The sequence below is a fragment of the Accipiter gentilis genome, chromosome 9 (assembly GCF_929443795.1).
Source record: "Accipiter gentilis chromosome 9, bAccGen1.1, whole genome shotgun sequence".
Lineage (NCBI taxonomy): Eukaryota > Metazoa > Chordata > Aves > Accipitriformes > Accipitridae > Astur > Astur gentilis.
Genome location: NC_064888.1, coordinates 41,418,534 through 41,433,051, shown reverse-complemented (window position 1 = coordinate 41,433,051; position 14,518 = coordinate 41,418,534). Strand labels below are relative to the sequence as shown.

General features: G+C 41.1%; 1 protein-coding gene across 3 annotated transcripts in view; it reads right to left on the bottom strand.

The window, feature by feature from the left end:
* Window positions 1-1,298: 1,298 nt before the first annotated feature.
* Window positions 1,299-14,518, bottom strand: part of DOCK1 (dedicator of cytokinesis 1) — a 315,989-nt gene continuing 302,769 nt past the window's right edge. For 2 of the 3 annotated variants that reach the window (XM_049809511.1, XM_049809513.1), the window contains exons 51-52: window positions 12,376-12,521; window positions 1,299-2,601 (exon numbers count right to left, since the gene is read on the bottom strand). In XM_049809511.1, coding sequence (XP_049665468.1) covers window positions 2,506-2,601; window positions 12,376-12,521 — 242 coding nt within the window. In that variant the 3' untranslated portion in view covers window positions 1,299-2,505. Of the gene's footprint in view, window positions 2,602-10,323; window positions 10,390-12,375; window positions 12,522-14,518 lie in introns of those variants that run through there. The other variant, XM_049809514.1, reaches the window with a different exon arrangement.

Genomic DNA, 14,518 nt, shown 5'->3' with positions numbered 1-14,518 from the left:
CAGATTGCATTGGGATGCTCTGATACAACGCCACTGGAGTACAAAGGAAGCGAGCGCACCGTAGGAAAAATAACAGCCTTCGCAGGATTGTTCACTGCTTAGAGACTGTAACCGAATTAGTTTCCGGATTTGCTGAAGTGTGTTTTTACAACACTTTGAGGAGGGTAATGATTCGTTCTGGCTGGGTTTTATACGAGTTACAGCCTAGAAGCTGTTAGATTGTAAAAATGGTGACAATTTGGGTCTGAAAGTGAATCGGAGAGTCTGATTTTCAATTCCCAGTCTCAGCCTGCATATTTGTAAACATACGCACATATGAGATTTAGAGTTTGTACTGCAAGACCAATTTGAAAGTGCGGCTCTTATTTGAGGAGTGTTGCGGGGCCAAATTATAACACTTGCATGAGCACAGGAATTTGCTAAGGACGTGTGAAAACAAACACCTTATCAGAAATACAATTTACAAGCATCCAGTTAGAGGCCCATGCGAAAGCCTCTTCCTATCCCTTAGAAAGTAAATGAAACAGAAAAGAGGAAAATTCACCAGCATGCCAGCGCAATCTCCTGCACAGTAACAAGAGCAGTCTCTAAAGCAATTTTCAATTAAATGAAGGACTTATAGAATTAAAGTTGTAATACAGTATTGACTGTCTACGGAAAGAATATCTGATCGACTGTAGCTAAGAATCATTCCCAGCTTCTTCCCCTCAAGCAGAGATGATACCGGTAACAAAACAAATAGGGAACTGTAGGACAATATCTAACAGAAATTCTGAGACACTCTGGTAGCTGATGTTATCTCACATTGCACGAAAAAGCGTGTTCGTATGATCCAAAGTGACATGATGGTTTAAGGCAGAATTACGAGAATACATAATTGACCATTTGAGCCTCTTTTTATGAGAAGGGCAATCTTTCTGCCTTTGTAAGAACATTATTGTTTTACTGCTGTGAAAGTCATGCTTCTGCCTGCTACTTGCATCATGTAGCAGCTACTTGAGGTAGAAAATATCACCTAAATCTCATCTGTTTCCCAAATTGTTCAGCAACAGAGAACTTGTAAAGTAAGCTATCATTATGAATATTGACAGCATACAAAGACAAGTGTTTTATCTCAGTACTATATAGATGCAGCAAGAAGCATACCAGTACTATGAAAAACTTCAGCTTTATCATGGCCTCCTCAAAATTGCTCAGAAATAAAGACAGTAAGTGTATATGTAGCCCAGAATGAAAGAGTTCCCAAAACTCTGCAGTGAGAATCAAAAATACCAAGGAAATGTATTAATTTTCTTAGGCGCGTTTTTAAAATAATATTTTATTTTTTTGAGTCAGTGGTATATTTAAAAACAATCTACCGTAAGAGTAAAAAGACTGTAGATAGTAAAAAACGAAAGTGTGATGACAATAAAAAACGCTAGAATATAAAGTTAGTTTCCTTCCTCCCTCCCAACACCCCATTCCATCATTGTCCAAGATTTCTCAGAGCCTAATATCTGGAAAAAAAATTGCTTTTTTTTTTTTTTTTACACTTTCAGCAATTAGGAAATTAAAAATACGCAAGGCATTCTTTGCAGGTACATTAATTCATTATTACATGAAAAGCAGGCACCATAAAAATTAAAACATTCTAAAAACCATCATATATACAAACGCTGTACAGAATGATGGCACAAGGACAAAGTGATTCCATTCAGTTCATCCTAATCCATATGAAATATTACACATTAAAGAAGAAAAGAAAAAGCTCTTCCCATTCCTGTACTCAACTGCTAGGTCCAGAACGGCCGGGAGTCTCCTATCTGCCTATTCTGGTTATTTTTTTCCTATACGCTCGTGCCCGTCAGCAGCTAAAAGGCTTCCCTGCTTTACCCACTGATCGACACCCAGAGGAACAGCCAACTGAATGCAAATGGAAATGACTGATCACCAACGACTAATTTTACAAAGCCCATTGGCAATCAGTTTATTTGTAAGACAGAACAATTAAAGAGAAGGCACATTTCACAAATAAGCTCTGTCTGATTTTTAGCCCTGGGCAGAACCGTTATTTGGGGAAATCCTACGGCGGCTTTTCCTTACTGTGAAGCCTCCTCCAACGTGCACTGAATTCATTGTGAATATCGTCATCGATTCCTATACGCACTGATATTGGGTACAGAATACTCAGCTCATTTTAAACTCCATAGCTACCTAAGTGCCTGAAGTTATTCAGGAGAAGCAGGGAGAAGGTTTAGGAAGAGGGTGCTGTCAGTTGATGAACACCTCCCAGTCTCAAGTAGAAATCCAGATTTCTTTCAAGTTATGGGAGGGAATAACCCCAGGAAGAGGGGTGATGTAGTGTTGTTTCCGACACACGGCTAGAAATGGATTTCTTGCGGAGTTAGAGTCATTGCACTAAATGTTAGATACTGCACGCCTGAATGAGGTAAACATTATATACCATAAAATACTTAGGGAAATGAATTGTTACAACTTTATCTTTGGAAAAAACCGCTTCCTTCTTCACTGGACAATCCCAGAGTCAACAGACGTCTGCTTCCGAGTTGTCTTTGGAGGTGGAGGCGGGGGGGTCTTGCTGGGGAGCGGAGGTGGCAGGTGCTGGAAGAAACCAATTTTGATAGACCGTGTTAGCAACGAATGGATTTTTGAAACATCTGCTGTTTCATATATAACTGCGAGAGACAGCAGGTTAAGTCTGTAGCCCTCTGACTCCTGAAAGCTCCTCTGCACAATTTGCTACTATGCATACTGGATGCTCTTGGCTATTAGCTTAAAATATAACTTTTACTTTTGACAATGAAAAAATCTCTCAAGGGTTCATGATTAATTAGCTCAGTATTTCAGAAAAAAATCTTTTGAAAGCACTGGAGAAGTTTATAATTCCCCACTTTATATCATGATAGGATATTGATTTCTTGGTCTGTATCGATTGCCCTCAGCCTCTATGCACTACAGAGCTTAAAAGCCAAGTTGAAGCAACAGCTTCATTGCTTTTCCATTATTTTTGTATTTTGCACATTTAGAACACAAATAATTAAAAAAAAAGGAAACCATTTAAAGAGATAAGTAACTTGCAATTTACTATTACACATTCAGTTATAATTAAAGTACTCAAAACAGAAATCCAGACTGTTCAAATATACATATTTTAAATCACTTCATATATCATACAACAGAACAAGAGCACCCTCCGTTAGATTCACCCGCTAATTGGACAAATTAAAAAAGTCATTATGGAAATTAAGACTTTTTTTTCATAATGTTCAATCATATATATGTATGATAAAATCTGTTTCAGAGCGAGCTTGAGAACACTGGAATTTGCTCATACACTTTGCAGTCAGGTTTTCTACAGCATTTTGGCTATGCAGCCATTACAGTTTTCCCATCACTGCACTGAGGCTGTACCGCAGTGTCACAGCTCATAAATGCTGCTTTGGTTCTGTTTTTCCCTAAGATTCTCCCCCCCCCCCGCCCCCGCTCAGCCAGCCACCGCCTTTTATTTTCCTCCAAGCATAATGATGCTTTTTCATTTCCACTGGTTTGTGTCTCACTGTATCCATCCCACCGTACCCACCCCACACTAAACTGCCGCCTCCACGTGATAACACTTAAAACGTGACAACACACACCAACTCTGCCAAATTTCCTTAATCATTGCTACAAGAACAGCTCAAACATCTGAAGTGCCTTAGCGTTACACCGCGTGTACTGCACTTGCAACCTTGATACTCATATTCCAACTTTTATTAATGTCTCGGACAATATAACGGGTGATTTCTCAATCACAGTAAGAAACTGGTATACAAGCAACTGATAACCCATGTGAAAGCACGTACGAAACAAGGCCGTTCTTTTAAAAGCTATCCAAAAAGAAGAGCGGCTCGGGGGGTGCCAGGACATTTCAGCCTTTCCTCTGCCGCCAGGCAGAAGCAGCCCAGAGAGCCTCCTAACGCTCCTGCAACCTAGCGACTGGGAGTTTTCAGAGATGTGTAAGAGTAGAAGGATAAAGTATCTCTAAGGTAACTGAATGCCCTCTTCAAAGCAGGTTTTAAGACAGCATGAAGTTATAAATCCGGAGCTTTTACCAGATAAGTTTTACTAATCATAGACTAAATAGGAAGGTGAGACTGCATACTGGCAGAGGCAGGAAGGCTGGATCTTTGCTGGAATACTTTTCCTGTATCCCACCTGGCAAGAAACACTTCCCAACCCGTTCTACAGCTTTCCTCCTTCCTCCCGGCTCTCCCCCACGGCAAATGAACGGGGATCACAAACGATCGTCAGGCACGCCGTGCCCTGAGCTCGTCTCTCCGTTTCGCCACGGCGAAGACCGCCCGCTCTCCATTTCGCCCGCCTCTCCCGCAGCACCACCAACGCAGCGACGTGCGTCCTCTCCCCTTCCTCCTTGGCTACCAAGTGCTCTCTGAGTCTGCAGTTGGTTTTCATCTGCTACTGAATGAGAACTTCTGGACCAAGACGAAGGGGCTGCCCCGGCTGGAAAGCCGCATTCCCCTGCCCACCGATGAGGGCAGGACTGAACACGTTTGGCGATGAAGACTTTCACGTTCACAGTCCGGTTAAAGTTTATCCGAGCTCTTTGGAAGAAACAACCAGGTTATTAAAAGGTTGGAGTCTCGAAAGGGCACTGCTGCTTGAAACACGCGCTTCAGGAAAAACCCTGCTGAGTAAGCGGGATTCATTTTCCAGAGGAGGCTCCAAGCCCTGCACTGTTTATTCCTGACTTACAGTGGGACACAGTGATCTCCGAGTCAGAAAACCAAGTCAACAGACTAATATGAAAAGCAGATTAAAACAGAATTTTTACTTTACTGAATGCAAAACTGAAGGTTTGTTTGCTTTGTTCTTGTTTTTTTTTAATTAAAGTGCCACTGATGATCTGTCTCTTAAGTATTACAGTCAGAACCATTAAATATTCCCTCTATCTGACCAATATTTTACTTAACCTGGTATGTTCAGTCAGCTCCTGAATCCCGACTAAGGCACCTGAATAAGAGCTGGATTGCCAACGTTATTTAGCTTCACACATTCAGTTGTGATCTGCAGATTTCAAAATCTTGGAGAAACTGCTTAGTGACAGTCGTGTATCTGGGCAGGGGCTCTGGGCAAACTGTGGGAAATGCTGGTGGTCTGCAGAACATCCGCGGACAACACGCAAGAACTCCTCACGCAGATGGCATTAATTTCACAACCAAATAAACCAGGTGCCCCTCTAAAATACCTTACAAAACAGAAAAATTTCCTCAGTGCTTTGCTCTCAGATGATATCTTTAACTTCATATTTATCACTAGAAAAAACTAACTCTGCTCATAGCACCATTTGTGAAAATCCATTTTGAATTTAAATAACAGTGTATTGGCAATAATTCTTAATTCAATTAGATCAAAGGCATTTCTCAAACAAATGAGCCCTTCATATTGATCAGAGAACAATCAAATTATCCCTGAAAACCTGCTTCTGAAGAACAGATACAATGCAAATACAATGAGAAATATATATGCTATAAATAACAAGCACAAAACCTACCAGAGCTTAGATTCTGCACGCAAATTAGGCAGGAAGACATAACAGAGATAGGTAGATAATTATTATAATTGAATTTACAATTTCCATTAGAAAGTCAGATAAATTTAGTACATGTTCATTTATATAATAAGCTACCAATGAATATATTTAGTAGGACGTGTAATGCTCGTCGGGGCAACAGTACTGAGAAATTAGCACGACAAAACATGCCAATATGGAACTGGTGCAACTCCAAATGTAGCCATCGCTCCCAGGGCTGATACACGCTCCTTTTTATTCCAGCACAGGAAGAAATTCAAGCACACTTTCTCCCTCCCTTTAATATCATACTCAGAAAATCAGTATTAGGCTTATGAAGTTAATTTTTGCTACGCTTCCCCTTAGAAACTTTGAAATAGGAAAGTTTCCCTTGATTTTACATTTAATTAAGAACTGCTTTGCAGAGTTCATGTTTATATGTCAGTGGTTAATTGTGAACCCGCCGAATCTTGAAGCATGCTTTTACTTTTTGACAAAATGATAGAGACTGCTGGTTCACATTCAAACCTATTTTGGGCAGAATCCTTGACTCACGGGTACCTCAGGGGAAGCAGAAACCTTATGTAAAAGGCACATCTGCAACACAGAAGCAATCTGTTCCTTCTGCTTCAAACATGAAATTGCTCCCATTTGTTTGTTTTTTCCTGATACAGAAAAGAACCAGGTTTAAAAACATTTGTCTCCATTCTCTTACAGATATAAACCACACTACACTATACATGTTCAGAATGCAGTAAAAATCAATTAAAGAAATGAAAAAATGCATTTTTTTCTTCTCTGTGAAGAAGCAAAATAAAATACGAGAATGTTGGGTTTTCTTAACCAGAAAATACTATTAAAAAACCCCAACAACAAAAAGATCAAACACAATTTGATACCCCAAACCGGTCCTTGTGACACTGTAAGAGATTTCTTCCTGTGTAACTATTTGTCTTTGAAATCAAATGGTCATCAATATGACAAGCTATGGAGATCCAATCGAAAGCACTTTAGTTTGAAGGATTAGCAGATCTAATTAGGTCAGAAGCAGTAGAAATGAGATGTAAGTAGCCTATCAATTGCACAGGACTGTGTAAATGCTTTCAAATATTGAGCTCCGAATTGCTCCTTCTCGCTCACACCGTTGTTTTTAGCATGGAGCTGAGTTGCCTGACAAGCAGCAACTTGCTTATTTAATATCTGCAATGAAAAATAACACATAATGTGAGGTCTTGGCGGAGTAACACTCCCATTCTGGAAGAGCGATAATGCGCCAGCGGAGAAAATCAACCCAACTCCACTAATTTGAATGAAATTATAGACAGTTTAAGCTAATTGGCTGTTTGACCCAGGGAGCAAAGTTATGTGGAAAATACCGCAGGTAACCGATGTAAAATGACTGTTTAAACTCTGTTGTCATGCTTCACGTATTAGAGTTTCATTTGACTGTGTATCACAGCCATCAGCTGCCCTTGCCGGAGTGCACTTAGATAGGAGAAAGTAATTTTAAGAGTCTTTCTGCAGAGGTGCGCTTTGCGTGCTCCCACCCGCCGTGTGCTAAGCATCCCCTCCTTGGGCAACCCGAAAAATCCCTCGAAACGGGCGGGCAACAGAGGTCTGTACCCCTCACACGGGCAGGACTTTGCTCCTGGTGCGTGCCAGCTGTGTTCAAGCACGGCTAATGCAGTTTTCCCTCTGTTGAACCACATTTCCGCGTGTGGAGGCTATTAGTATTTCGGACCATGCCGGCTAACTCGATTTTCAAAAGCCCTGTTTTTCTGCTCTGGTCCGTACATAAACAGATCTCAAGAGTTACGAGCAATACCCTCAGAATTGGGTTTAGACTCCAGACTGAAACTGTATTTCTTACCGACGGCCCAGGCCCTGCGAGAGTGATAAACAAATGTATTTACCAACTGGCCAGAGCAAAACCCGCCGCCTGCTCCCGCCGAGCGCTGAGGGCAGCGATGTGGCCCTTTCCGAAACAAAATCAAGGGTGCTGCTCAGGGACACATCGCGAGCTCTATATCTCCGGGCAGACAGCAGAAGAACACATTTTTCACTCAAAATCCTGTAATAAGCAGTGGCAGTCCATTGATTTTGAGACTTATTAAAAAGTGACTGTGAGCTTTTTAGAAACTCTTTGCTCGGCAAGAACTTAACCCACCAAACCCCAGCGGAGGCGAGAGGTGGCAGAGACTTTGCTGTGGAGGAAGGGCTTGTAACGCTTCCCATCTCCAGCAGGCAAAAGTGATGATCAGACGGTAAATAAAAAACAAATCTGAATTTTTTTTTCTTTTGGGCACATTATATGCTCCTACGCCTCATGGAAAGCCTTGGGTCAGAGAACCTGTTTCTCAAAAATCTGGAGTATCAGACGGAGGAGCAGACATTTATTTCCGTTTGTGAGCAAATACTGCCCACAAAGTCAACTTTCTAATTTAATAGAACGGATTAATAACACACTTTGTCCGATATCACTTTTTCCACGGGATAAAGCTCCTAACGACAGCCCTCCCGCTGCCACGGTAAGTGAGCCGGCGGCGAGCCTTGGGCCACCGAACCAGCGGCAGGGACCCGGGCAGGTGACACCACGATGCTCCGAGGCTTCCCCGGCAGCCCCTGCTCTTCCGAGAAATAACATCAGAGGAGGAAAAACCGCAAAGCCTGAAGTAATGCTCCCTCCATAGTTTCAGCTGGGTTTCTAGCCTCAACTCTTTTCCTCTGTCCACTTGAGGACGGCACATTTGCTGAAGCCTTTCAGGTCATTTTTTGCTAACCTAAGAGATAATGATCAGTGCTGCAGTATATGCATCGCAACACGTCAAAAATCCCCTGGATTTTTCCTTTTGTGGAAACACTTCCATTATATCCGAACAACCAGTCGGAGTGCTCCTTGTCCAACAGGGTCCCAGAAAGTCAAAATAAGCGCCGTCGTCCCGGTCCTCACACCACGCACTGCTTCAGCCTTTGCTGTCCTTCCTTGCCAAGTTCTCTATCTGTGCCGGACTGATTGATCGAGATGTTCTCATCCAAACCATTATCTGATGCTTAGTAAATGTTATAGCCGATATTATAAATGTAAGTACTCCTTTGTCTATTTTCTTTGAGTTTCCCTTCTCGCTGTGAATACTAAGCAGGCAGTTGATTTGTATGCAAGGGTATGGATGAACCCATAAAGAATGAGAAGTGCCTAAAGGAATCCCTTGATGTAATAATAATCCTTGCAGGAGTCGTAGACTTCTTTTTTTTATGTTCCCATATATTATTAAGAACATTTTTAGCAGAACAAATCATACAGTGCAAGAAAATATATGTAAGGGTCTCACAGTTAACAACGAATAAGAGGACAATTAGAAAATTATAATTAGATGATCGCCTGGATAAAAGACTTAAGGTAGACCAAGTTAACAGTGGACTCCAAATAATCTAAGATTACCATTTCAGACACTAAACGACACTATTGCCTGCAGTTTGATTTGAAGTATTTGATGCATTTATCACTGCATGCTTTTCAGTTCACTACAGCACTTTTTTTCGTTTTCGTAACTGACTGTAAGACAACCAGAGTGAGCAGAGTAATAATTTCTCATACAAGGAGCAACTTCCAGTTTAAAAGCTACCTTATCTATAATATTTTTTACTGATTCTTCTTCACTGATACAAAGCCTGTGTAATTTAAAAGATGATCAGTTTACTAGGCAGAGAATTATAAAGTTATGAAGTATGTAGCTACTTGACCCATGAAACACAAGGCATTAAAAACTGTGGAGTGGGATTTAATCACAGCAGTAATAAGAATTTACCCATCTGATCTTTCATGCCCAGCACTACTCATTTTCTTTATGTCCTTTAAAAGCTTCCATCCTACAAGCCTGATGAAATAAATGCACAGAGTGATCGTTGTAAGACTAGAAACTTTTCCTAAAATTAATTCTAAGACTAATACATGTAGCTTTGTGACAAATCTGCTTTAGAACCATCTTCCAGACTTTGAAACTACATTCCCTCATCTTGGAAAATTTATAAAAATACAGCTGCTGAAGAAAATTTTGGACAGCTAGCTAAAGAAGTATAGCCTATATTTGATTGCATTTCTAAGGTTTGCTTAAATCCTGAGGCCCTTCAACACTAGATGTTAGACAATAGGGTCCACTTCTACAATTACAAAATATATTAAAAAAAAATAAAGGAGTCTGAGCAGCGAAGACTATAAAGAGAAAAAATATTAAGACCTGAATAAAACTTTGCAAAAAACCGAGAGAGCATACTGCTACTATTTTTATGAAGCTCCATTTAATGATGCGGAAACCCTGCTCACGACAGGTACAGGAGCTGCACAAGGTCACATCTTCAACAGCAGCGAGACCAAGGCTGGAACCTGACTCGTCTTCAGGTTTGGGCTCCAACCGTCACAGCATGATGGCATTTGCAAGTAGTACAGTAAATATCTACCATTTCTCCACTGAGTGGAAACCCCTTCAAACAGCCTCGCAAGGAAGGGAAATGGAACCCGGCTATTGGGATTTTATTTCTCACCATGTGGTTTATCATCTCATTGTTTAATGCTTTTTAGCTAAAAATTGAACTCTCGCATTAGCAATCCTCGGCTACTACCATGACCTACAACTTACAGTATATCATACAAAATGAATTTACTACTCATACAGGAAGGAGTTCAAGAAATTTGAAACCTAATTTGAATTTCTCAGGTTTCTTCATGAAGATGGATTCCTCAGACAAAACTCCTGGCAGCCCTCCTGTACATTCTGTAATTTTCCACATAGAGGTCTGTATTCAGGTCAAGTGAGAGCTAGCCCCTGAGAGAGAAGGGAGCGAAATGGGTAAGAGCTTAGTATACTTTGATGGAAATTAGAGGCAAAGGGTTTGCAAAAAAATTTAGTGAAAATATTTACTAAAGCCATCCAGTCATGGGGAAGAACTATGGAAGAGAGGATGGGAATAGAGAATTTTTCAATATATGTATACAATGAGTAAAACATGGTGTTTTGAATAACACTACTGACATTCCTGAAGTTACTCCTATCTGTTTTTTTTTTTTCCTCATTTAGCCTGAAAATACTAAATTCCTGCAACAGCACAGTTACAATTTCAAGCATGGAAAAAGCTGGACTTGTGTACTGTTGTGCACTGTGATAGTCCCTGTTAAAAAAAAAACTATTCCCAGACTTAAAACTAAATTCCTGCCTGACTTTCCCTGCTGAGATTAGAAATGCTTTCTCTAACCATGATATTTACTGAAAAGCAAATTACTCAACAGAATTTTATTTGAATGATGAACTCCAGAGAAATCCTGGAAGGTACCTCTGCAAACAAAGAAGAGTCATTAGCGCTGAGAATTTTTCCACAAAATAACAGCTTGGCCAAAGTTATACATTTCAAAGTCAAAGAAAAGAAAACCTCTTGTACTGGGTTTGCGTGGCAAGGTTTTGGTAGCGGGCGGTTTGTGAGAAGCTGCTGGAAGCTTCCCCCATGTCCGACAGAGCCGATGCCAGCCGGCTCCGAGACGGACCCGCCGCTGGCCAAGGCCGAGCCCATCAGCGATGGGGGCAACTCTTCTGGGAGAACAGATTTAAGAAGGGGGAAAAAAACCTGTGCAACTGGAGAGAGGAGCCCACGGTGGAGCAGGCTGTGCCTGAAGGACTGCAGCCCGGGGAAGGGACCCATGCTGGAGCAGTTTGTGAAGAACTGCAGCCCGTAGGAAAGACCCATGTTGGAGAAGTTGGCGGAGGACTGTCTCCCGTGGGAGGGAGCCCATGCTGGAGCAGGGGACGAGTGAGGAGTCCTCCCCATGAGGAGGAAGGAGCGGCAGAGACAAAGTGGGATGAACTGACCCCAACCCCCCATTCCCTGTCCCCCTGCGCCGCTGCGGGGGGAAGAGGGAGAGAATTCGGGAGTGGAGTTGAGCCGGGAAAAAGGGAGGGATAGGGGGAAGGTGTTCTAAGATTTAGTTTTTATTTCTCATTATCCTACTTTGATTTGATTGGTAATAAATTAAATTAATTTCCCCAAGTTGAGTCTGTTTTGTCTGGGATGGTAATTGGTGAGTGATCTCGCCCTGTCCTTATCTCGACCCACGAGCCTTTCGGTCTATTTTCTCTCCCCTGTCCAGCTGAGGAGGGCAGTGACAGAGCGGCTTTGGTGGGCACCGGGTGTCCAGCCAGGGTCAACCCACCACACCTATTTAAACACATTTTTTTCTTCAAAAAGAAAATAAATTGCCCTTCTCAAAAGTGCTGCTTTAAAGAAGAGGACCAAATTATTTTTAAAAGCTTCCAGGATGCAGGAAACAAAGTTGAAAAAGTGCATTTTCTTCAGGAAGCTGAAAACCCTGTTGAAGATGAAGAGTGTTTCTGAGCTCCTTCCCTCAAAGGGGGCATATGTGTGTTTGCCTCTAGGAAACAAGCGGTGATTGAATGTAGACAGAACATAGCTCCAGAAAAGAAAGATGTCAGGTACGTGTTGTATTTCCTTTCCTGAGACAGGACTGAAAGGCTATTAAATCTAATTTGCTGCTGAGACTATATCCTGTCGGTTAAAGCTCCCTTACCAACAGAGCTAACAACATTTTGCTTAGTCTTCTCCTCCAGAACGAATCCAACCTCCCTTCAGGTCAGTCCCCGTGAGCAATGCTGTTCCCTCACACTCCAGACGCTTGTTTGCAACTCCAGAAATCTCTGGATCTGCTGACACGTCCACGAGCAGGATTACATCTCGCTGTGGATTGTTCGAGGTACAAAAGCAAAGAAAAATGGCAGAAAATGACCATCCTCTGCGGGACTCACCCTTTGATGGGCAGGGGGGGAGGTGGTCGGGCTGATCAAGTCTTGACTTTCCATGAGGTTCCCATAATCGGCCATGCTTCCTTTGAGAGGCAGAGGAGGAGGAACGTCGGGGATGTCGGAGCTGGACATACCATTCAGCTCCAGATCTGGAAAAATCAACACCGAGTTAACAATTTCAATAACTGAATCGAATCCAAAGATTCAGACTGTGCCAATTCTTACGACATTGATTCTGCGATAATGCTGCACATGCGATATCTTTGTCTGCTCTTCACTGCCTCTATAATTATCTGTAGCTCATCTAATGAGGGATTTTAGAGGAAAGTAGAACAAATGAACCAACCCCCGCATCGACAGGAAGTATGCACTGTGGAGTCACATTGGGCTAATTTTTAGGATATGCTCAAAATACTTGAATGATCCCCTCTTTTTAACAGAAAATAATTTTTACTTCAGATTCCATGCCAAAATATTCATAGCTTAGCAAATATAATTTTCTCAGCTGTAAGATCTGCATTTTCACCTTATACATTAATACACAAGAGAAGTTTTGGTAAGTGCACTAAGAAAATATAATTGAGCTAAGCTCTATTTACTTTCCCCCAGTAAAATAAAAGCTTCTTGTTAATAAAATGGACAAATGAAAGCCTATAATTAACTACATCTCTCTCAAAAACTTTCAAACTCCAGGTAACTATAATAAATGAGCAGTCATTAGTTGTTGAGTAAATAAAATCACGCAAGAGAAAGTACAAAACATTTATTATTACTGTTTGCTGGGTAGAAAGTTCCCTTTTCTTAGCAGATAAATCCTAGCAGGTACGTGCTGTAAAGGCTAATAGCCTGAGGGACAATAAAGTTTATTGAGGCCTGAGTGATACATAGGTTTTTGTGTAGAAATCCACCCACGGTGTATTTCAGGGTAATTCAGTCATTTTAACACAGGCGAAACCCACTGTGAGCTCTACGAGATAAGAAACTTAATTTATTTTTGACAAATTAGGGAAATGTTTTCATTTAGGAAATGAAAAAGGGTTATTTTATTTTACTGGGGTGATTTGTGAAACAAGTGGAGAACTTGTTTATGCAGATATTTTTATTGCAAGGTTCCTATCAATATCTTGCAAAAAGTATCCTTTTATTGTTCTCTAAAATGGCCTCTCATTAACACATTTAACTGTAAGGTGGCTGTATTTATTTGTCACTGAAAACTGTACTTTTACTCTTCATCCTTTCACTTGAACTTTCAACTACGCCAGGAAGAAGAATATTTTCCATCCTGGGACTTCAAACTTTCAATGGCTTCTACATCAGACTGAAAAGTGTTGTTTGTCCTCCAGGACCTGAATTTCTCATGGCTTTCTCCATTACTCCTGTTTTTCATCCTTCCTTTTCTACACATACAGGATTTGTCCATTCCCCTAACATTTGAATATTTTCCTTTAAATATCTCCATCAGAATCTATTTCTTCTAAGCTCATGCCATTAAACATGTAACTGGAAAACAACGCTACGCATTTGGAACTGAATATTGATGCTGTGAATGGGCTTCCCTGTTCATTTGATTGGAATTCCCAGCCATACTGCACACCTAAAGATCATAGGCCTTTGACACCGTAAACCGCACAAAACAGCTCCTGGACATACATCCTGCACGTCTCATCCACAACCACCTATCTATCTGTCTGTCTGTCTATCTATCTACCTATGTGTTTGCTTATTCCATGCAGTTTAGGATAATACTGGGAGATGTTTGGAAAAGGGCATTTTCTTTAGAGTTGTAGCTTTAGCTAGAACTTTAGCAGAACCTTGAATCCTGCTTCAGAAAGGAAAAACTTCTTTCGGCATTTACTGTAAACAAGCCACGTTTTTAGGTTCCACTATACATTCCTTAGGTGGAAACTGAAAATGAGTATAATAACACAATATTACGCAAAGATAAAGCGAATTTAACTGCCCTGAACACTTCACCTTTGTATCTTACATGATATTGCAGTATCTACTAACTTCACCTAAGCCATTACATGTAGACTAATAGATGATACCCAGGAGATGGCAAGACAAATTTTGTTAGGAGTTACACAAACCCTTTGTTTCTTTAAGGTTGACGTTTGGAAGATCCACGCAAAGGCAGGTAAGCAAT